The sequence below is a fragment of the Macrotis lagotis genome, chromosome 7 (assembly GCF_037893015.1).
Source record: "Macrotis lagotis isolate mMagLag1 chromosome 7, bilby.v1.9.chrom.fasta, whole genome shotgun sequence".
Taxonomy (NCBI): Eukaryota; Metazoa; Chordata; class Mammalia; order Peramelemorphia; family Peramelidae; genus Macrotis; species Macrotis lagotis.
This window is the reverse complement of record NC_133664.1, coordinates 37972359-37997896: the sequence shown is the minus strand read 5'-3', so window position 1 is coordinate 37997896 and position 25538 is coordinate 37972359. Positions and strand designations below refer to the sequence as shown.

The 25538-nt window shown below is 41.7% G+C and overlaps 1 protein-coding gene across 4 annotated transcripts in view; it reads right to left on the bottom strand.

Moving 5' to 3' along the window:
- Positions 1–25538, bottom strand: part of SH3BP5 (SH3 domain binding protein 5) — an 81807-nt gene that overhangs the window by 27816 nt on the left and 28453 nt on the right. For all 4 annotated transcript variants that reach the window (XM_074195779.1, XM_074195780.1, XM_074195782.1 and 1 more), the window contains exon 3: positions 20210–20338. In XM_074195779.1, the coding sequence (XP_074051880.1) occupies positions 20210–20338 (129 nt within the window). The remainder of the gene's footprint in view (positions 1–20209; positions 20339–25538) is intronic.

The window sequence follows — 25538 nt, the reverse complement described above, 5'->3', positions numbered from 1 at the left end:
AAAGCTTAAGGGTGGCAACTTGCTGCTAGGTGTTTGTTCTCCTAGAGAAAGACAAAGAAATATTTACCCTCCTATAAAAACAACACAAGGAAATTTTCTGATAATAAGGAACTGTCTCCTGGCTAAAGTCGAGATTTCCCTTGAGCAGGACTTTGGAACTATTTCCTTTTGCAAAGAATCACAAGATCTTAGATTTAGAGATGAAACTGCATTAAACAACTTCTGCAGGATCTGAGTTTTTGTCATCCAGGAATCTATTCTGATTTGTGAAATCTCTGTTCCCTGGGGCTTTCATACTGGATTTCCCTTTCTTCCACAAAGCCCCCAAATTAGTACCTCTTCTTATTCTTATATGCTCATTATCTTCCTTGGTTATCCCACAAACCACCACAAGACCCTGCTCTCTACCCTATGAGGGAACCTGCCTTGAAATCTTATTCATCTAACCATTTAGGCCTTTCTGTATTCCCTCAGGTGACACTTTCTTTTTTTTTTTAATTTTATTTATTTAAGGCAATGGGGTTAAGTGACTTGCCCCAGGTCACACAGCGAGGTAATTATGAAGTGTCTGAGGCCACATTTGAACTCAGGTCCTCCTGACTCCAGGGCTGGTGCTCTATCCACTGCACCACCTAGCTGCCCCTCAGGTGACACTTTCTGGCCCCAAATCAATCCACCAACAAGCATTTATTAAATGCCCAATCTGTACTGGTCACTGCCCTAGCTTTGGAGAGACAAGAAAAGATGGACTTAGTCTTTACCCTCAAGGAGCTGTGTCCAACTCGCAGCCTGGGGCCACAAGCAACCCTCAAAGTCCATTTATGCAGCATTATTACATTTTATTATTATATTCATTGGTAATATGGGTTACATTGTAATCATAAATATATAATTTTATACACAGCCCTTGACAAGTTTTTATTGGGTGATGTGGCCCAGAAGAGCTAAAGTCTGGACACTACACACATACGCACAGAGACAGATGTAATAAAGACATTCAGGGGAAAGGCCTATATCATAAAGGAAAGGGACTAGGATTTCAGGGAATTCTCACATGAAGAAACACCCTCCACTGATGCAGGTTAGTACCTTCAATGCCTGAAGCATATTCTGCTTAACAGAATAAGAAATGACTTACCCAGGGTCATATAGCTCCTGTGGTAAAAAAGGCAGGATTTGAACTCAAGTCTTCCTGGCTTTAAGGCTGATAAATCAGACAAGACTCTCAGGTACACAGATCAGCCTGGAAAAGACAACCTAAACCTCTATAGCCCTTGGTATTCAGTGAGTGCTCCTCCCGGGGTAACATTTCCCTGAACCTCAGTCTTTTAGGATTTTCTTTATGCTAACTTGAGCCAGTGTTCAACTTCATCTTTTTTTTTTTTTAGGTTTTTGCAAGGCAATGGGGTTAAGTGGCTTGCCCAAGGCCACACAGCTAGGTCATTATTAAGTGTCTGAGGCTGGATTTGAACCCAGGTACTCCTGACTCCAGGGCTGGTGCTTTATCCACTACACCACCGTAGCCGCCCCTTTGATTTCTTTCTGCCTCAGTGCCAACCATCTATTCATTCTGCTGGAGAACACCACACTTCAAGATCTCAAAGTCTTGCAGACACAGAAATAGCGGAGAACATGAGAGCCAAAAGGAATCTATGCAACTTCTTCCTTCTGCAGGAGGGGAAACCAAGGTTCAGAGCAGGAAATGGTTGATACTTGCTAGTGACACCCCATTACCTCCAGTTATAAGTCCAGTGTCTTCAGCCTGATCTTTGAAAGAACAGGACAAACTGGTTTCCACCTACCCTTGAAACCTCATTTCACAGTACTCCCCCTAATCCTGCTAAATTGCAGCCCAGCCCACCTTTCCAAATATTTACAAGTTGTTCCTTTAGCTTGTTCTAGAGTTTTCACCTAAATTCCATATCAAGTCCTCATGAGCAAAACACCTCCTTTCTTCCATGTTTACGCAAATAAGACATTTTCCTGGCACCGTCTCCTCAAGAGTTTTACATGACTTCTAATTAATTGGAATCGACCGAACCTGAGTTCAGATCCTGGCTTCTGTGACCCTGGGCAAGTCACCCAACCTCTCAACTCTCTCTGTATCCATTTCCTCCCTGTAAAAGCAGACAATAATAGCACCTACTTCACAGATGTCCTGTGGAAATCAAAAGGCATAAAATATATGGGAAGGAATTTGCAAATCTCAAAGCACTACAGGAATGTTATTGTTTTTATTAATTATTCCTACAAGTTCCCATTACCATTATTCTTCACTCATATGTTATAAAGTAGGAATCTGGGTGTCTTGCCTTACCCAGGCATTTCTCCCAATTTCACCATACCTCTTCTAAAATGCAAAGCCCCAACTGGATCCTTTGCCTAATTAAAGATTGGACTAAGGGTCAAGATGTTGAGATTCATTCTTGGCTTACCTACTTCTTAGTGCTAACCCTCTGGCACTGATGAATGACAAGTCAGCATTCTGTAAACTGATTGATTCACAAAACTACCCAACTATTTCCTGAGGGACACACACACACACACACACACAGACAAAATCCCTTCTGATCCAATTTAGGCTGTTAAGAAATTAAACCAATGTCCTACAAGGGCACCCCAATGTCATTCAGAAAATGAATGCATCGAGTAAGGCATGCCAAACCCTAGTGAAATTCTCTGCCATCAAGTCGGCATCGAGGAAGACAACAGAGAGGAGGTCAACAGAGTCTACCCTATGACACACACAAGTCATCCTCCCCATGTGCTAACTCACCTACATCTCTCTCATTTCCATTTAGGGAATTGCTTTTTAACAGGATAAAGTAAATTGGTTTAAGACTGTTAACTGTTGTCCTATCTCAGAGATGGGACAGTCATAAAACATGGCAAAGAAGGGTCCTTTGTCAGTCCTTAGCTCCCCAGTCTGGTGTTGGGGGGCTGGGCAGGCAGGGGAGCAGGACGCTAGGAAGCTCCTCACACACTTTGTTATATAGGGTTGGCCACTCGCCAGCCATCCCACTCACACATCTGTTTGGTTTTACTTGGGAGAAAGAGAAAGCCAGAGATAGAGGAAAACTCAGAAAGAAGCATAGACACAGAAAACCAAGGATGTGAAGGGATCATTGAGGAGATAATTGACCTTAATGGGGTCAATGCAAATGACTTGGTTGAACCAATAAGAAGCTGAGAAGAGGGACGAGGCATCAAGCTGAAAAAAAAGCACAATGGTAATAAGAACATACTGGCACATTCTTAACAGGATGGTGTGGTTGGAAAGCTCATCAGATTTGGAGTCAGAGGATCTGGGTTCTACAATTTACTTCTTTTTGGTGACCCTCTGGCATATCCCTCTGGATTCTTATTCCTCTCCATAAAAATGAGGTTCAACAGAACCAGAAGACCATTGTGCACACTAGCAACAACATCCGGTGATGATCAGCCATGATGGACCTGATTATTTCAACAACACAATAATCAAAGACAATCCTAAAAGACTTGTGATAGAAAATAGCATCCATGTCCAGAGAAAGAAGTGTGGAGTTTAAATGTAGACCAAAGCTCACTATTTTCAATTTTTAAAACTAGTCTTTTAAGTATCATTTTTTTCTCTATAATTTTTTTCCAATTTGGATTTAATTCTTCTCTCACAAGATGATTAATATGGGTCTTTGTTTAGCATGTTTCTAATAGTTTATATTAGATTGCTTTTTGTGTTAGAATGTGTTAGAAATGTAAAACTTAAGACCTTGCAAAAATAAGATCACTGAAAACTACCATTGCATGCAACTGGGAAAATAAATAAAAATATTTTTTAAAAGAAGGTAATTATGTGTTAACATCCCCAGTTCCTCCAACTGATTCTCCTATGCATAGATTTAGGGCCTTTTACCATCCAATTATCTTCCTCTGGAAGGTTCCCAAGCTTATCAATGGTGGCTAATATCATTCCCTAGATGGAAAGGACAAAGAAAACATCACTTCCTTATTTATTCCTTATGCCTCTCTTAATGCTACCACATTCCACTACTGATTCATTGAGCTTGTTTTGTCCACTAAAACCCCAGTTTATTTTAAGTCCAACAGCTGTCTAATCAAACTTCCCCATCTTCTACTTGTGAAGTGAGTACTTTGAGGTTGAACGTGGGATGTGACAACTCTCTCTTATTGTCATCTCATTGGCTTCATCCCAATGTTCTTGCCTCCTAAACCTCAATTCTGTCATCCATTGCATTAGGGAGAACTACTTCCTGAGCTTTGTATGTCAAGTCAATGAAATACCAGACACAGCTCATCTGCAGATCTTCTAAGTTTGCCACCCACGACTTTATCCAAATTATCAAGTGCATCAAACAAAAACGTTAACTAGGACCAAGCAGGAGTCCTTGGGATCCTCTACTGGTGACCTCCTTCTGAGCTGACTTAGAACCATTACTGAATTGTCTTTCAACCTGTTCCAATCCATCTGACCACACTAGCATGTGTCCGGCCTGTAGGAACAGTTTGGCATCTCTCTGACCTCCCAGCTGAGGAACCCTGTAGAAAAAGAAAATAAAGCTGGTCTGACCAGGCCAGCTCTGTCTCTGATGAAGCCTTACCAGCTCTTTGTAATGACTGCTCTCTTTTCCAGATCAATCAACAAGGATTTAAGTGCCCGGGTGCCAAACACTCTGCAAGGGCTGAATGTTAACAAATCCATCTCCTTAATAATACGTGCTAAAATGACGTCTAATCATCGTGACCAAGCTCAGCCTCAAAGAAAATATACCTTCTTCCCTCCACTTGAAGAAAATACACCTTCCTCTTTCCACTGTCAGTTGATGTGGTTAGTTTATTCATAAGCTCCTTGAGGTCAGCATCTTATCTTTTGCCCTTTTCTGCTTCCCCAGAACCTAGGTTAGTGTCTGACACATAGTAGGCACTTAATGTTTATTGAATTGAACTCCTTTCCACCATTTCTTTTTCATACTTTGCTATAAGGAAAGGCTCTCTGGTGTGGGCTTGATAAGGGGGGATATATTTGAAAAAAAGGATGATGGAAGAAAAAAATGACATCAATAAAATATTTTTAAGATGATTATTTAGTGGGGAAAAAAGATACACTCATGATGAAACCAGGTTCACTGGCCTATCTATAATTTTCAGGTTCTATCCTCTTCTCTTTTTTGAAAATAGGCACAAGATTTTCCTTCTCCTGCTGTCTCCCTATCCCCAGGATCTGTTGAATATCCTCAACAGTGGCTTAGGAATAACAAGGATTGATTATCCTTTAAGCAGCCCATCTGGGTCAGTTGACTTACCTCATCAAGGTCACCTAGGCATGCTCTTACTTCTAACTTATACCGGCCATCGGCTCCCTGTGAGTCATTTTTGTCTGACACTGTCATTCTCCCCAGTCAAGAAAACATGCAAAATGCAAATTCAGCAGCCAAGCCAGACTCTCATCTCATTCATTGCAAGTGTCTGAGTCTTCTCTTTTTTCCCAGTAGAGTAAAACAAAATCAAACCATGCAGGCTTGGCTTTTCCCCCACTAACACCCAATCATCCTGAGCTCTTGCAGTCCTGGTGCTGTCCTTATGATAACTTGTCTCTATGAGACTGGAAGCTCCTTGAGATGAGGGATCCTTTCATTCTTTCTATTTGCATTCCCAGTGCTAGGCACACAGTAGGTGCTTAATAGAGGCTTGCTGATTGATTAATCCTGTTACTTGTTCCCATCACCTTCTGTACATGCCTTTCAGAAATTTACAATAACTAATCAATAATGATGATCTTTCAATAAGTGGCGATCAATAAATAAACACTAAGTACCTTCTCTGTCCTTGTCACTGTGCTAAGTTCTGATGCCACACTTCTTGTATTGATTATCTCATTTGAACCTTGCAACAACCATTTTACAGAGGGCAAAAATGAAGCTAAGAGAGCATTGACTTTTCCAGGGGCCATATATCTAATAAATATAAGTATGATTAGAACTCAGGTCTTTTTGAATCTTCAGGAATCTATACTACCTGGGACCTTGGGTGCTTCTAACCACAACACCCCTTTATTTTCCTCATTAGAATTCTTTGTGACTTTTGGATTCTATTCCTGAGAACTTTGGCTTTCTCTTGGACCACCTTCCCCTGATGAATTTTAGTCCATGAGAACTCTGTCTCTTCTCTGTCACATCAAGCCCATTTTACCCTCTTTCTCTATCAAAACCTGTCTTAAGATATTCATTTCCATCCCAGCTAACCAGTTTCTCTCTACTGTAGAGAATAAGATCCAGGATTTTATTCTCCTATTCCATTCCTATTCTGGCTTTGGCTCCTCTACTGCTTTAGAGATGAAATTATCATTTAGGCAAGCTCAGAAATCATTAGTTGTCTTGCTTTTATAAAAAAAAAATCTTTATTTAAGGCAATGGGGTTAAGTGACTTGCCCAAGCTAGGCAATTAATAATCTGAGGCCAGATTTGAACTCAGGTCCTCCTGACTCCTCAGGGCCAGAGCCCTAACCACTACATAGCTGACTTGCTTTTGGCAAAGTGAAAATATGTAATAAACATATTAATTTAATTAAAAGTTAATTATAGTTAAAACATAATAAATACGTCCACAGAATTCTCTCCCATCACTGACTGTATGAGACCTCTCTGTCACATTTCAAATCTAAACTCAAAACTTTTACCCTATTTCCTCTTTCTGAATACGGGGTCTGTAATATACTCAAATGTCAAGATAATTTCTCATTCAGCTTCCACTTCATCTAAATAATTTCTACCATATTTCTTTTCTTTCACAATCCCTATTCTTGGATTTCTTCAAACAAATACATCTTCATAAGATACAGTACTGGCTCTTCTTTTCCAGGCCCTAATCCCCCAATTCCATACTCATCCTGAGCCATATAGGTCGGTTTTATTGACTAATTGGTTGATTGATTCTGCCAAATCTCACTGAACCTCCATGGTCAAACTTACTTCTTTGATTTTTGCTTTAAACTTGCGGCATTTATTCGTAGCTTTTTTTAGATTTTTGTCTCCTGAGAACTTCTGGTTCTTTCAACTGGCATTATTCATGCATTGGAACTATTCTCCACAGCGCAGCACTCACTAAACATAGAAGGCAGTTTCTCCCTTTTCTTTTTTCTCTTTTGATTAGATTTCCAAGACTCCAGACAAATCCATACTTACCAGTCCATTGGGAATACTCTATCGCTGGCCAAAACCTTATTTTTATATTTTAGGCCACTTCTAGATCTCCAAATCCCATTCTGGGACACCATATCTATATGGATAAAGTATAACCAGCTCCTGCTCAAAACTGATGGCGTAGAATACAGATGCCTCAAGATCTTTCAGGGAAATCTTAATTGTTATTTTTACTCCTCTGAATTCAAGCATTTACTACTGTAAAGAGAGGCTGGCCAGTGAGATCACAGTTCTTAGAGCATACAACACAAGTCTCTATGGAGCTGCTGCCAACTCATGTTGGGCTAGCCATGGCATGACATGTCATCATGGACTCGTCCTGTCTTCATTTCGGAGCATTTTCAGGTATTATCTATTTCTGGTTCACTATGTGGTGAGAAAACTCTTTGAACTGGGTCCTGGGTATACATTCAAAAGTCTCCAAGGGAAGAACTTTATCTCTCTATTTCTTAGTGGTGCCTGAGCCAAGAATTCTGTAAGCCTCAGGATGGGGACAAGAGTAGTGCCAGCAGCCCCCTTATGCCACCAGGCTGAGCATGGCACCCTTGATTCTTCTTGTCACGAATATGAGACAGAAACTATCAAGTTTGAACTCACTCTTCTCAATGTGGCTCATAGGAATGTGTTTATATTTCTAGTTTTGCTAGGTCTTCTCAATAAGTATCCTTTATACAAAAAGGAAAGAGATGACTAGTATATTGGAATATCACTGTCTCGCATAGGAATCCTAAAATCCTGAGGAGAGATGGAACCGTAGTAGCCTAGGCTCTGGGGACCTGACCAACCAGGAGAATTAGGAGGGTGATCCCAGAGTTCATAAATGTTAAGTGATCTATAATACTCACTGGGGATAGATCCACTTTTTAAAAAATGCTCTATGTGAAATATAGACCTATACGTGAAAGAGAACATAACTATGATTCTTATGGCTATGTTGACATCTATATACATGTTGACATACGTATGCATGTATGTGTATGTATATATGTTTTTTCCTATTATCCAATTTGCATATTGTCATTTAAATGTTCACGTGCATTTGCCTTTTCTTTGTCACATTGTCATATAGTAAGTTCCATATATACCCAGGCTAAGACTTGACCAGTTTAAACCATCTTGCTATCCACATGCCATACCTCTTTGATCTCCCTGCCCTTCTACCCCTTTTCTCTGAGGCAGGATGACAAAATAAATACTACCAATTGTTTTCTAGAAAGGCTATGTCAATCAGCTACCCAAGAATCAACTTGCCATCTCTCTGATTCCCCAGATCAAAACTCCCTTCCCTGGCAATTTCACCCCAACCCCAATAGATGTCTTCCCCTATTAGATTATAAGCTCTTTGGGCAGAGACTGCCTCCCTGCCCCTCCAGCGCTTGCCTTACCACCTAGTACATGGTTCTTCCTCAATTCATTTACATTTTCCATATAGCCCTCAACACAGTAGAAATTATAGTATGTCATCGTGGAAACTGGACTCAAAGTCAGGAAGACCTATGTTCAAATCCTGCTGCTGACACTTACTAAGATGTGATTATCAGTGAATCACTTCAGTTCTGAGTCTCAGTTTCTTCATATGTAAAATGAAGCTAAACCTGTGAGGAGAAAAAAAATCTGTAATGTGAAGACTAAAGGTCAAGTGCTTAACCTGTGAGGCCATACAAATGTCAGCTGTTATTCTTAGCAGACATCATTCAATATATATTTGTTGATTTATTAATTTTCACTTGCAAGAGGCGCTATCCCAGGCACCAGGCAGAAATAGTGCTTGCACTGACTTTGATTCCCCGTCCAAGTCCTTCATTTTTCCCAAGTCCAGTCTTCAGAGACATTTGATCCCATTCACGGTCAAATGGGGACCTACTGCATTGGCCAGCCAAGCCCCCCCCCCAAGTTGTCTCCTGTTGCTGACGCAGTGACCCATAGTAACCTGACACATTTATAAAGGTCATCTTTCATGGTCTCTCTCTCTCTCTCTCTTCTCACACACATACTCATACACACACACACACACACACACACACACACACACACACACATACACACAAATTAAGTACTAAGAGGTATTCATGGAAATGAGTCCTTAATAAAAAAAAAAAACTTGCAAAATAAAATATGTCCCCAGTCAGTACAGCATGTTCAAAAGCCTGGGTTCTGCTGCAATCTGGGTCACGGAGATTAGCATAGAGACTGCTGATTCTGATGGGTTCTGGCCAAGAAGAAAGGCCAGGCTGCCTACAAAGGGCAAAAGTACACACACACACCCATAACACCCCCCACACACACACAAGCAAATCAAGGGGGCCACTCTGACCCACCAAAGTCCACCCTTCTCTGTACCTGCCCAAGGCTAATAAAGTAGAGATCATTTCTACCATTCTTTACCATTAAGGGAACCACCAAGGCCCCAAAAGACTGGGGAAAGACTTTGGGGAGTAAGAAAAAAATCTAAATTAAGAGAAGCAGGTAACAGAGGCAGGGATAGTCTTTAGAGCATTTCTCTAATAAAGATCTCATGATCAGGTTATGTAAGGAACTGATTCAGATTCATGAGAATAGAGCCATTCCTTCTGTTGATAAAAGGTCAAAGGATATGAACAAGTTGTTTTCTAGGAAAGAAAACCAAGGTAGTTAATAGTTCTATAAGAAAATACTCCAAAAATCATTAATAATCAGAGAAATTCAAATTAAGGCAATCCTAAGATTCTACCTCATATCCATCAGATTGGCAAAGTGAGAAGGGAAAAGGACAATGACAATGTTGGAAGGGGCTTCTGGGAAACACAATTAATGAACTGTTGGTGATGCTGTGAATTTGGTCAAGTCATTCTGAAAAAACCATTGGAACCTAAAAGTCACTAAATACCCCAAAAGTCACTAAATTGTATACACCTTTTGACCCAGTAATCCATCTACCAGGTCTGTAGGAATTCTTCCTGCCAGTCAAGATTTCCTAGCCATTTTTCCTCTTCTTACAGCATGCCTGGAGACCACAAACTAGGTTTCTTGGACACTTTCCATAGCACCTACTTCTTAAAGGCTCAGAAAAGGCCTAGCTAGTTGCAACAAGCACCGGATTGGATGGTATCCCCACAAGGTAGGTTACCAATGCTAAGGGAATGGATGGGAACTATGTCTCATACATTCTTTTTCATCTCCTACAGGGTCTATCACAATGGGGGGTGCATTCAGACCATTCACAGAAGAGTTATTCAACATTTGCTAAATAAATAAATGGCATGCCAAAGACATGGTATGCATTCCTCAGCTCCCAACTAAGTATCTTTGGCAGAATCTTCACATTTTTCTCTTGATCCCAGGAGGTAAAAACAATTAAGAAAATGAAAGGGACAAAATTTCTTGTTTATATCTCAGACACCAAAATTTACCATTCATGCATTACAGACTCAAGTTACAATTTAGACCCAAGGGAGAGGTAAGAAATTCAATAACAAACACTCACTACCCCTCAGGGGAATTTGGGGACACATGTTCACCCTAATTATAGTGTGCTCAGAAGTTCCCAACCCACGCTCTATTTAACAAACAGCGAGCCCACAACAGATGAGATAACCATTTCATACTTAAGGCAACCTTAGACACTGGGATCAGAGAATCATAAATTTAGAGAGAAAAGAAATCTAAAAAATCATCCATTCCAACCCCTTTTTTTTTAGAGATGAGGAAACTGAGGCTCAGGAAGGAAAAGATATCTGCCCAAGTTTACACACAGATCAAATGGTCATAGGGGCTTCATAGAGTCAGAAGACATCTCAGGTATATCTAAGACATGCAGGTATATCCAAACCACAGCCCTCAAAGCCCATACTTTATTATATTATTAAATTTTATTATTGTACTCACCAGTAACATAGGTCCCATTGTAGGTATAAATAAATATTAAATTCTGTATATGGCCCCTGATAAGATTTTGTTGGGCAATGTGGGTTCAGAAGAGGTCAAGGGTCGGACCCTCTGTATTCTATTGGTTAAATCATTTGCCCAGGTAGAAAGAACTCAGGATTTCCTGCTCTGGGTCCTCACTTCTATCACACCATGGTAGGATTTGGAGTTATAGCAGTATTCTCTGTCCTGACAGTGGCAGAGCAGATCACAAAGAAGCATGACCCCACCACCACCCAAGCATTCTCTTTCCCAAAAATATAGCCCCAGAGGTGTGTCCAGGGGTGGAGATGGAGGAAATTCCCTGAAAAAAAGAATTTGGGATTTAACTGAAACAAACTAACCTGACCCTAAATAAACAATAGGAGACTCAGTGGTGAAAATGGGCAATTTTTCACAGCATTTCAACTTTTCCATGCATTGTGGGAAGGGGTCTATAGAAGGCACATGGAACTGGCAAACTAGGGGTAAGAAGATGGGAAGACCTGAATTCAAATCCATCCTCAGACATTTGCAAGCTGTGTGACTCTAGGCAAGGTATTTATTCTCTCTGCCTCCATTTCCCCCTCTTCAAAATGGAAATAATAATAGTACCTGCTTCCTTCCAGGGTTGTTATGAAGATCTAATGACATGTCTCTTGTAAATCTTAAAGCACTATTATTATCTTTTTTTCTTAAGCTATTTAAACCTAGATCTTCTCCTAAGTAAACTGTAAACAATAAATCCTCTAGCAACGTAGGAGTGTCCAGGGTGGAATGAAAAGATATAAATAATTTGGTGGTATTTCATAGAGAAATTTGTCCCAAAGAGAAACCCAAGGCTGAGATTAAAATCAGGAAACTAAGTTGGAGGGAACTGGGATCATTTAGCCTGATAAAGAGAAGGTTCAATCTCCTCATCTGTGAAATGGGGATAAAAGGCATTGTATCTTAGTTTAAGGTTCATTTAATTAGAGATTTCATAGGCATATTGTGGGTATGCACCTATTTATCACGATGAAGTGGGAAGAGATGCAAACTCAAATTCCAACTTGGTCACTTACTAGTCAGTTATGTATCTTTGAACAGATCTCTCTGGGTTTCCATATTTCCTCATCCCTAAAAGAGGTCAAATTAAATGATCTTTAGGGGCCCTTATATTTGAAAAAGTGTGAGAAAGGACAAGTCTGTAAAGGAGATCATTCTTGGAACGTTAAAACTAAATCTCTCTAAAGAAGTTATGGTCCTGGAAGAAAGTTCAGTGGCCATATTATTCCAATAGCCCTTATTTTACAAAGGAGAAAACGAAGGCTCAGGGAGTTTCAGTGACTTGGTTATGGTCACACAATCTGTGTCACAGGGAGGATTCTGAACCCAGGTTTGTGAACTCCAGATCCAGTGCCCTTGTGACTGGGTCACATTTTTCTTAAGGACTTTGAACACAGAATAGAGACTCATTTGGATGGGTTGGGTTAGGTCCTGTCTGAAGATAAAAGACTTTGGCTAGGACAGCTAGGGTAGACATAGCAGAACGCATACCGACCTGAGTCATACCAACAGCCTTTGAGTCCTCAAACTTCAGGAAAAGCCTAACTCCTAACCAAACTTCCCTCTTCTTTGGCTTTCATTGGTCTAGCCCCACACTGCTAAATAATACAATTACCCCACAAGACTTTAATTGATTTAATATTCATACTCAAATAATACTCATTGTTTCCATATTTAATTGGACCTGAGATTTCCTTGGTGCAAGGAATTCCCAAGAAAACTCAGTTTATTGTTGTTCAGTCACTCTTCATAATCCCATTTGGAGGGGTCTGCCATTTCCTTCTCCAGCTCATTTTACAGATGTGGAAACTGAGGCAAACAACATTAAATGACTTGCCTAGGGTCACACAACTAGTAAGTGTCTGAGGCCCATCTTCCTCACTTCAGGCCCGGCACCCATCAGCATCCGTCACCTTGAGAATATATGTGATTTGTCAAGGGTCACCCAGTGAGTGTCAGGGGAACTTGAACCTGGCTCTCTAGGCATGAGATTAGACCAACTCATTCCATTCATTCATTCTTCAAAATCAAACTAGGTACCTGAGCTATCTCCAAGGGTGAAAGAGCCAAGAAAGGGTGAGGTTATGGGTGCTAAAAGCTGTCTCTTCCCTTTAACTCTCCCATGGACCAGCTCTATCCCAGGATATTTATTACCTGGAAAGAAATTGCTAGGTATTATTTATTTAAGTATTTGAGGTTTTTATTACAAGAAAAATCTGGTAGGGAATGAGGCAACTAAGATATATAACTTCAACTCTCAGTGTTTTCTTACTGAGAAATTAAATGATCAAATTAATTATATTGGATAGAAATATCCATTTCAAATGTTATTCTCTAACTGAAAATCAATAATATTTTAAAAAAGAGGACAGAAATGTTGAATAGCTTTCTTTATTTGAATAAAACCCCACATCCCATCTCTCCTCCTAAAAACCATGATGGGTGGGAACACTCAGAGTGACATCACATCAATGAATGAACCTGAATAAAACAGCTACTTTATGTATCAAGAGCTGGGGATAGAGGGACAGAGCAAAAATAGAGCTGGGGATAGAGGGACAGAGCAAAAATAGAGCTGGGGATAGAGGGACAGAGCAAAATTAGTCCCTGCCCTCAAAAAAAAAAAGACATTTTATCAAAAGGGAGATTAATGTAGGAACAGTTAGGTGACATGGAGTCAAGAATACCTGAGTTCAAATTCAACCTCAGAGATTTTCTAGCTGTGAGGATCCTGGTCAAGTCACTGTCTGCCTCAGTTTCCTCATCTGTAAATTGGAAATGATAATGGCACCTAGTTCTCAAGGTTGATGTGAGGTTTAGATGAGCTAAAATCTGTACAGTGCTTAGCACATAGTAGGTGCTAGAGAAATGCTACTATTATTATATCAGTCAAATATATGTGTGAGCATCAAGCAAGTGCTAACCATTAACTAGATCAGACCCTACAACAGGCAGAAAAATAATATATTTAGCACCTACACAAGGGACCAACAAGCCTACTCTTGGCAGACAGCTTTTCCCCTCCCCAATGGGAGACACCCCCATCTCTTAAATGCTGCCCCTTCAGCTCCAGAACCTCCCAGCTCCAGAACAAGAACCTTTAGGATACCCAGGTCAGAGGTAAGAGTAGGGCTAAGGGGCCCATTCCCCTTTCTTAGGACAAATCACTCTGAATTCAAACAAGTAACTCAATCCAAAGTCTCCATTCAAACTGAACCCCAAGACAGCCCAGAATGAAGCCCACATCAGGGGCTCTCACAGGGCTCAGATAATCACTATTATACTTTGTGCCCTTTTGGTGCCCACCACACATCTCTCCATTGGCCTTTGAGTGACCCTCAAGTCTACCCAGAATGTAAAGAAATATGGAGAAATGTCCTCAGAGTGATGACCAGTGAGAACGGCAGCTGACCAGGCAAATCAGCTTCCATATCAAGCTTTTCCAGCTCCCTCTTCAACAAGTGCCCCATCCCAAATTACTTTGTATTCTCATCTATTTGTTTTTCACCTAAGAGAACACTGAGTTGGGTTCTAGCAGCTGGTATGGGCCCACTTTCTGTCTTTTCATGTAGGGTGCCTACTGTTAACATTGGGATTCCAGGATACAGTATGTAAATACTGCATAATACTTTATAATAGCCAAAGGGAAGATAGATATGGGGCCTGGGTCTGTGCGTCCAACAACAGGGGAAGAGTGCATCAATCCAAACTCCTGACAGAGACATAATCACACATGCACGCCATTCCACATATCCTCTGAACAAGTGTTAAAAAAGAGGAAAGGTTATTTTTACTCAGATTTTACATGTGGGGAAACTAAGGTTTGGATATGGATAACTTGCCCACAGTCATGGTGGGCAGTGGGAAGAGCAGAATCTAAATTCAGGTCTTTGAATTCTTAATTCAAAAACCTTTTCTACTTCCCCATATCTCTGCCTCAACAGTATGGGAACAGGGTGGCTAGGTGGTGCAGTAGATAGAGCACCAGCCCTGGAGTCAGGAGTAGCTGAGTTCAAATCTGGCCTCAGACACTTAATAATGACCTAGCTGTGTGGCCTTGGGCAAGCCGCTTAACCCCACTGCCTTGCAAAAAACAAAAACAAAAACAAAAAAACAAAAAAAATAGTATGGGAACACAGAACTGATCAATAAACTTTAAGCTTCTACTAGGTGTCAAACACTGTGCTACAAGCTGGAGGAGTGTGGCAGCAAGAAAACTGGGCAAAGAAGGTCCTGGGTGGACCTGGATGTGGAGCATGTTCTCTAGGACCCTTAAAACACTTGAAAGTTGTACACACAAAAAAGCAAAACCACAAAGGAAAAGGCTGGCACGGAAAGAAACCAGCAGCCCCGTTGGCAGCAGCCCAGGATGTGATGGAGTGGAGCTTATGCCCCATCTGCCAGGAGGAGACAGAAAGAAGATGCAATATTCTCCTGTGAGCCTACAAAGAAGGCCGCCCCCCCCCAAAGCCCTAATATCTCCCCAACCCCTGAGACCTCGATGGATCAATGCGGCATTCATGCCCTCTTCCTCCCCTGGCACAAACTGCCTATTTGCTCGGCTACCCTCCCACAGCAGGAAATGGAGACAATGAGGCTCCCAGCACCAAGGGCTAGGAGGTCACTTGGCTCTATCTCCACCCTGGACATCACTCACTCTCTTCCTGGCTTGTCAAGGAGACAGAAGGGCATGGTGAGCATTTGTCTTCTTTTTTTGAGAGTTGCTCCTAGCAAGAGGGAGGTCAGGGCAGGATTTCCCTCCATCTCACTCACTGCCAGTTAAAGGTGAGTCATCCTTGGCTCCCTGAAATCCATCTCATTAAGCCAGATGGCTCATTTGCTTTCCAATTACATTTAGTAATCATCAAATCATTGCTGCCAGCGGAGAATTGAGGGGTGAGGGGTTGGTCGGGAGGGAAGGGGGAGGAAGGAGAGGACCCGTCATTGTCTCTGTTCATTGTCTGACACTTGACAAACTTTCCAGTTCTCTCTGCCTCAGCCATGGTCAAAGGAAATCTGGAGGTCCAGGGAGACGGGAACGTCACACTTCACAGAAGGCGTCAGCCAGTCTGGCCATCTCCAAGACAGGTGAATTTATGGACACTCACACAAAAAAAAAAAACCCACAACAAACCAGGATCTCTCCGGCATGTTCCCTGCCCTATCCTGCCCCAAAGCCCAAAGCAGGAAACCATCCTTGTCCTCATCCGTGAGCAATGGTGGGGAAGCAGCGGAGTTGTCCTAGGGAGGGTGGATAGTCACAAAACAAGGAAGAAGAAGCTTTCGGAGCAGGGATTCTGAATTGGAGATGCATGGAGAGATTCCGGGTCTGTGGACTTGGGTGGGATTAAAAGGGAAAAAAAATCATATATTTGTTTTCACTAACTTCTAACTGAAATTTAGGATGTCAAAAAACTAATTCTATAAAGGGAACTAGGCTTCACCTGAATGTCAGAAGGGTCCGTGGCACACAAATGCTTAAGAACCCCCCACTCAACCAAGGAGAGCAGAAGAATACCAGAAAACCTGACTCAAGTATCACTTTCATGCTTTATTAGCTTCACAATCCTGGACAAACCACTCATCCTCCTTAGGCCTCAGTTTTCCCACCTGGAAAATGGGGATGACATCTACGCTATCTTCATGAGAGTGGGGGTACAAAAGTGCTCTGTGAACTGCAATGCACTTATCATCATCATCATCATGGTCATAATCCCCTGAGGCACAGATTTAGATTTAGAGGACATCTTGGTCATTTTACAGAAAAGGAAACTGAGTCCCAAGAAGAGGGAGCGACTTGGCCATGGTCACACAGTTTAGAAACGGCAAAGCCAGAATTTGAAGCCAGGTCTTCTGCCTCCAACTTCAGAATCCCATCCTGTACACTACAGGGTCTTGGCTGACATCTCAGTGTGGTGGGCCATACACTAACAGAGCTCTGGACTGCCACGGTAGGCCCCGGGGATGGCTCAGAGGATTCATCGAGGTCAATATAAGGATTCAATAAGATGACTGCTAGATCCCTTCTTAAACAATCCAGGCAAACAACCATCCAAGACCTTCAGAAAAAGGGAACTGCATGGGCTGCCTCAGAACACCTGCTGGGGTTTGAATAACCTTTACAGATGGGAAATTCTCCCTCAAGTCTAAGCTGAATCCCTTGGTACAAGTCTTACCTCCCCCTCTTTTGATTTTCTTGGGGTGGTGGGGGTATAACAGAGAACAACTGCATATGTCCAGGATTAATGGCTCTGGGATCTCAAGCTAAGTGTCCTCGCCCATCCTGGGCACCTCTTGTCCATAATTCCTTCCCACAGGAGTCCATCCAACAGGCTGATAACCTTCTTCAAACCACAGAGTTATCAGAGACCTACATAGACAGTTCTGCCAGCCCCACCTCACTCTTCCCATTGGTGAGTTTTCTGGCCACCCAGCTGTCTGGTGACGTCCTTTATTCATGACACAGTTCATTATCACCATTAAATCATTCCTGGCTTTTCCTCCTTAATCAATCTCAGTTCCTTCAAATTTTCCCCGAGTACTTCTAACCAAAGCTCTCAAACATTTTGGTTTCTCAATCCTCTTCCTCTTCTCTCCTCAAACATCCTCTTTGGACATTTCAGTGGTTCCATACACCCCCTCCCCCTTTCTGTCCTTGAAACCTCCAGGGGAAAAGAGCCTACACATGGGGAAGGCCCCAAGAGCAGTTTTCACAGAGGGGACCAGAGATAATGGAGCTTCCTTGGGTTAGCAACTCTGCAGCAAACCATGACTATATTGGTTGGAGGAACCAGTCTTTTGGGGTCCCTGTTTCACTCCTGCCCCCCCCCACCTCTCCCTCAATTAAAGTAAAGGACTTAAAAAAAAGACAGAATGGACTCCAATAAAGTGATCCCGTTGGCCTTTGGCCAAAAGTCAACAGAAACTTTCAGTAGAATTCAATGAGCTGTAGATGAAAGATAGATTTGGAAGAAACAAGCATCATAGGCTGCTGGAAGGAGTTTTTGAAAGCTATGAAGGACAGTCCCCTCATTTTACAGGCAAGGAAACTGAACCTAAGAAGATTAAGAGCTGGAGGCAGCTAGGTGGCACAATGGATAGAGCACCAGCCTCGGAGTCAGGAGGACCTGAGTTCAAATCCTACACCAGACAATAATTACTTAGCTGTGTGACCTTGGGCAGGTCACTTAACCCCACTGCCTTGCAAATCCCCCCCCCAAAAAAATTAAGATTAAGAGTTACTCAGCTAGCAAGTGTCCATGAATAAGTGTCCATGAAGGAACTCCATCAACCATCATGGTCAACCCTTTAATTTTACAGAGGAGAAAATAGAGGTTGTCTGAGTCAAGGGTTCAAGCTCAAGTCACTCTGCTGCCCAGGAGGCACAGGATAAAATCTAAGTGAGTGGGACTGGTACTCTGACCTACAATTTCAAATTAGAACTTGGAGAAGGCTATTTCCAAGAGTTCCCAACATTTATTGGTTTAGGTCTTAATGGGACATCCTGAAAATGCAAAATATGCTTGTGGGTTTGGGGAACTAGAAGACAGAAGAAAAAAGTCAAGAGAATCCTGGGTAGAGTGACTCCAAACCAAATACCACTGTTCCTCTGTGTTCACCTTTACTCCCTAATAGAAAGCTTGGATGTTTGGTGAGAGTGGTCCATCAAACCAACCTGCCATTTTCCCCCTGTACTCTGGGGAGGCAGCATGATGGGGCAGACTCCAAAAGTGGAGGTCCTAGAATTCATCTTTTGAGGCTAGTGGCCACTTTTATGATCTTGAGGAGGTGACTTACTGGGCCTGTTTCTTTGACCCTATTCCTTCTGGCCCAGAGGGTCCCTCCACTCCCTTCCAATAAGAGTTATCAATCATAAGAAGACTTGTATAAATGTATATGGAGGAAATAAAAGAGACCCCCCCCTTTCAATTTCATAAAGCAAGAATTTTTTTTCCAAGAAATGAGGAAGGAGAATTAACAAACAGATGCAGACTCACACCCCCGGCTCCTGCTACTCATTCTCCTGTTTTTTTCCACCACGTCCTCCTCCACTTTGGGCCCAGAGCTCTTTGGATGCTTCCTTGTGGTGGGAGAACATGCCACTGGTGTCAAGGAAGTCAATGACTAATTACTACAAAACCCGATAAGAGGACAGGAGACCTGAAAGAAGCACTCATCTTTCCACCCGACAGGCAATTATTAGGAAAAAAAAGGAAAAACAAAACAAAACTCAAAGTCGTGTAGCCTGGGGTAGGTTCATCTGCCTGCGTGAGCGGGCCCAGCTGCAAAGGAAGTCTATGTGGTCATCAACTCAGATGACAAAAATGTACCCGCTACAGGGTCATCCAAATGCCAGTGCCTACAGCCTTATTAATAGCACCAAGGGACACACACACACACACACACACACACAGACTTCTTGCATTTCACATGTTCAAGGACTCAAATTCTGTTAGAGGAAAGTGCTACATCAGTTTTTGTTCTTAAAGTCCTAAGTAGAGAAGCTAGTTTCAAACTTACATCCACCCTCTGATATATACATATACACACTCTGTACACAGGATCCTGGGCAAGTCATTTAACCTCAGTGGACCTCAATTTTCTCATCTATAAAACCGAGTCAGACTTGATGGTCAGTTCATTTGTAAATCTCTGATCTCATGAACCCTGGAAGAGTTACTTAATCTTGACAGGCTTCAGTTTCCTCATTTGTAAAACAAGGGGATTGGACACCAAAGATAATAAAATTCCTCCGAGTTTTAAAAGGATGATCTTATGACCCCTGAGCAAATCCCTTAACTTCTCAAAGCCCCAGAACACTAAGACTATAATGTCCCAGCTTAGGATAAGGTATATCCTATATCAAGGACATCACAGATCCTAAAACCCAACCTGGGAGGAGTGTATGTGTATGTGTGTGTGTGTGTGTGTGTGTGTGTGTGTGTGTGTGTGTGTGTGTGTTTATGGATAGATAGATAGATCTTTATCAGTTCAGATTCAGTCAAAAGCAACCACCAATAAAATATATACAAACAGTGATTCTCAGGGCAGTGTCTGAAGGCAAGGTAAACATGACTCCTTACCTGTCTGGCTACCCTCCGGGCCTCCCAGTAAGGCTTCGAGTCCTCCACAGCCTTGCCAATTTTCTTGACCAGTTCATCCAGTTTCACTGTCGCTTCTACCAGAACAGAGCGGAATTTCTGGCGGGCATCCTGTGACCAAGAAGACAGAAAATTCATCAAATACCAGTTAGATTTGAGAAGAGAGGAAAAAGGAGGGTATGGACACCCTGTGTTTTAAGGGAACCCAATACAGGAAGATTTGGGTTTACAAGAGAAAGACTGATGGGTTATCCCAAGGAAGGGATGATTCTTCTTAAAAGAAGGAAGAGGAGGGAAGAAAGTTATGACAAGACAAGCAAGTACAAACTTTCATGCAATTAGAGGTATCCCAGAGTAGAGTGAGTTGTCTCATCCTTCCCTTCCCCAGGGTCTTTAAACAAAGGCAAGATGCCCACTCAATAGCTTGTAAGCTTGTTCAGATATGAATTGTGCTAAATGGGCCCCAACTGTGGAAGAGCCCACCTTGGAGACCTCAAGTCTCATTGATCTCATGGTCAATACATGATGAATCAGGAAGCAGAAATTAGAGAGATGAAGATCCAGAGGAGGGACAACTCAGATCAATACTAACCCCATGATGCTATTAAATTGAGAAAGAGATGGGAGAAGGCTATGGTTCATCCTTTTATAAAACAAACAAACAAACAAACAAGGAAACACTGGCCCCCAACACAAAAATCTTGAGGAAATGATTTGTTGTTTATTTTCTTTTAATAAAAAGCTTCTCTCTCCCCTCCACCTCCTCATTCAAAAGTAGTAACTGACAATGGGTTCTTTATTAAGCTATTTCTCCCATGTTCATCTTGTCTCTCTAAAGAGAAAAATGGGAAGTTCCTTATAGTATTAAACTGATATTTGCAGTTTTCCACTGCTCTTTGGGGAAGTAAATGGGGTCCCATCATACCATGCTTATGGTCCAGAGTGCCTAGGCTTCCTATATCAGATGTTATAGATACAACAAACTAGAGAGCATACAGTCTATCAGCAGAAACAAATTGCACCTATGTAATAAGTAAATAGATAATATAAAGAGAATAAATACAAGGTATGAAAATATAAGTAGTTAGGAAGGGGTAATACCATTCATATTTCCATAGTCTATTCAAAAAATATGGCTATTTCATATATTAAGGTACATCTATGGACTCGGGCAACAAAAAAAGTCTATTTTGGGCAGAAGCATTATTTGTTGTTGCTGTAACAAATTTTCTTGATTATAAAATTAAATTCAAATTCCTTTGGTCTTCAAAAGTCTCCACATAATGGTCCAGCAGCTCAGGTTCACATCCTGTTATCCCCTCTCTTTCCTCATTGCTCCTAGAAGGCACCCTAAACTTTTTCATTTCTGCCCCTTTGTTCACTCCTTCTCCTTCCCTCTACCTCTTCACCTCCACTTGTCAAAACTCTATGTTTCCTGGGTCTACTTGGTCATGGAGCTTTTCCCATTCACCCCTCAACAGGAGTTGATCTCTCTCTCCTCTGAACCTCCAGAGTACTTTGTCTTTGCCCTTCTCCTATAGTCCTATTTCCATTCTTTCTTGCTTTATAGCTATCTACGGTATAATTCTCTCATCCTTCCTATGCTGCATTACAAATTCAATGAGAGAAGGGCACTCTTGTTCATCTTTATGTAATACACAATTCTTCAGTGTTTTATACAAATGTAATTGTTGTTCAATCATTCAGTTATGGCAGACTCTTTGTGATCCCATAGACGTATCCATGGAGTTTTCTGGGCAAAGATACTGGAGTGGTTTGCCATTTCCTTCTCCAGGGTGTCCTCAATTTACAGATGAGAAACTAAAGCAAAGAAGGGTTAAATGGCTTGGTGCTCTGCCCACTTGGCCATCCTCACATATAATGGTATATCGATTTCCTTCAGTGAATGAAAAAATGAACAGAAAAGAACAACAGAACAAGCTTGGAGTAGCCAACATGCTCTCCCCACATTGGATCCCATACTCCTAGATAAGCAGTTTTCTTGACTTAATTCCAGTCTTTCCAGAGCTCAGCCCTGCCCTCATGGACACAAGAGCTTTGAGAACTTGAAGGATCCAAGGGACCATCTACCAATAGATTTAGGACCCCAAGGTTATCAATGATACAGATATCACAATCTATCCACACAAACTTATGGCTCATGACTTTTGCCCATGCCTTTCCCATAAGTTCCACTCAACAGACTTAGCTTTCATTTTACAGTTGAGGAAACTGAGACCCCACTGTGACTCAGTGTCAACTCATAAAACAAACATTTATTAAGCTCCTACTATGCACCAGGAAAGGCAGTTAGGTGGTACAGTGTTTGGAGAGAAGGTCTGGAGTCAGGAAGACTCCTCTTTATGAGTTAAAATCCGATCGTAGATACTCTCAGTTTCCACATCTATAAAATGAGCTGGAAAAGGAAATGTCAAACCACTGCAGTATCTCTGCCGAGAAAACCCAAATGGGACCTTGAAGAGTCAGACACAGCTGAAATGCCCTTACAACAAGTATACTGAATATAAGGAAGCAAAAAACAGTCTCCTCCCTGAAGCAGCTAATGTTCTAATGGGAGACAACATGTAAGTACAAATAAGATGTAAACAAGATAAATCAGGTAGAGTCAACTGAGGAAAGCGCTATGTTATAGGAAGTAGGACTTTAGGTGGGACTTGTGACTCTAAACTGACATTTGTGAATAGCTAGATTCATCTCCAACATCCAGCCTGGGGCTAAATACTCAGTGCTTATTATTTCATTGAGTTTGACTTGTGAAGGTTTATTCACATTTAATCAAGGGCATCCAAATCAAGAATTTTCAAAGACTGGGAGATGCAAAGAAGAGGAACATATGGATAAAAATACCATCAATAAGAGAAAAGAACAAGGTCCAAGATATCTCTGGACAAGTGGGTTTGGGGGGGGGGGGAGAAAAGAGAGAGAAGCTGGGGCCTGAAGAATTCAAGAAAGCAGCTACAAAGTCCAAAAAGGCAGGAGAAAAACTAAAAGGGAGAAATTTGGATCCACAGATCTCCTTTGTTTGAGCTTAGGGGGAGGGGGAAGAACCACCCATATAAAGCTGTCCCAAGGGGGTGTCAAACACCATTCCTTTATACCTCCAGCAACTTGAGGCCTTACAAAACTCCCAGGTGTGGCCTAAACTTGATTAAAATGTAACTGGGAATTATTTAACAAAATCAATAAAAATGTAATACAAAATAACGTGAAGTTATAATTCTCTAAGCCAACATGGGGTACAGGGATTCATTTCTACTTGCATTTGACACCGCTGGTCTAGGTACCCATAATGTTCCCACATTATGACTGATATACTTTTAGTCACACAGTCAAACTCAGTCCATTCCAGAAGCTCAAAAGTTATCTACATTTCATGAATACTCAGCCTTTAAATGCTAAAATGGGACTTCCTGATCTAATAGGATCCCAAATTGAAGCATAGCCCAGGAAATTTCTTACAAATTCATGTCATTTTATGATCAGTTCAAAGAACTATGAACATTTAGCCTGGAGGAGAGAAATGTAAGAGTCAGGCAGGACATGGAAGCTGTCTTCAAGTATTTGAAGGCCTGTCATGAGGAAAACGGATTAGTTTTCTTCTGTACGACCCTATAGGGCAGAACAGAAACAGCGAAGAGAACTGAGGACAAACTTTTGGACAATCAAGAGTCATCCAGAAGGAAAATGAGCTGGTTGCCTCTGCACATTGTACGGTCCCCTCCAGGGGAAGGCTTCAGACTCGGGCTGGAGGGCCACTGGAGTATGATGTCTTCAACTCTGACATAGACTCGATGGGGTCTAAGGTCCCTTTGGACTAAGACTCTATGACTTTGTACCTTCTAGCTCTGTCTGACACGAGGCTACAACTTAAGACGTGGCAGTGGCCCTGCTATTTTCCATTTCTCTACTGTTCCGTTCACCAACTGTTGGCCCAACCAAGCATGGCTCCTGTTTCCTGCTCACCCTCCCATCCCCCCCACTACATTTCCCCTTTCCTTCCAGATGACCTCAAAGTCCTTTCTGGTCTGGGCAAGCCTGGAGACTAACTGCTGGTCACCTGGGTAGTGACATGGCCACTTCTTCCCACACAGAGTAACATCATAGTATGGGCTTTCACTTCCCACATCACTTGATTTGCCAGGCATCCTTCCCCTCCTCCTCTTAGGGATGCCCAAACCAATGTAGTCACTCCTAGGATCACTCACTTTTTAAAATTGGCTACCTTTTAAGATCTGAGAACAGGTCACAGTCACACCAGATCCACCAGGGCTCGGTTGCTATTACTACTTGAATTAGCCTGACCAAAAGTCAAACACGTAGATACTGCTCCTGTTAAATATAGGAATGATGGGTCCTAAGTAATTTAAATGGCCATGCAAGCTCCCTGCACTGGGGGCCAGTAATAGTACTGTTCTTCCCTTACAACTGTACAGAGATTAAATGTTTCCGAGTACTTTCAGTCCATTATATCACTTTCTCTTCGCAACAACCTGCAGAAGTGGACACAATAGGCATTATATTTAGAAAACGAATGAGCGCGTATTAAATGCCTGTTGTGGGCACTAGGATGCATAGGGGCAACTAAGGGGTATGGTGGATAGAGCACCAGTTCTGGAGTCAGACAGATCTGAGTTCAAATGTGGCCACAGATACTCTATCACTTACTAGCTGGATGATATTGGGCAAGTCACTTAACCCTGATTGCCTTGCATCTAGAACCATCTCCAGTCATCCTGATGCATATCTGGCCACCAGACCCAGATACTCTGGAGGAGAAAGTAAGACTGGGGACGTAGCAACAGCCCTCCTTTACTCAAATCCAAACCACATGCTTGTCATAGTGTCACCTCCCTGATGTCATGGTCTTCTTTGAGAATGAAGGACAAACAATAAAAAATGTCAATGTGAAACCGTCCCTGTCCTCAAGAAGCTTACAATTACTAGGAAGATCTAAATATGTTCAGAAAAGTGCCCACATATACATATGCATCTGAATGTGCATATGTTTACACATATGAGTAATATAGTGTGGGGCTGAATGAGGAGACGACTGTGTACAGCCATCAAGGGAATGCTTTTCCTGATCATGTATATTTGTTACAAGAAGTTTGTCTTTTTGTCCTTTTATTTTTTCCCAATGGATGGGGGGGGGAGATAAAATATATTTCTTACAACTTTTTTAAATAGCAAGATGAAGGGTTACTACAAATATGCAATGTCATATGTACTTTCAAAGGAGGTCAATGTGTTATTAATTTTATTTAACTGTTTTACTTTCTTATAAGGAAAC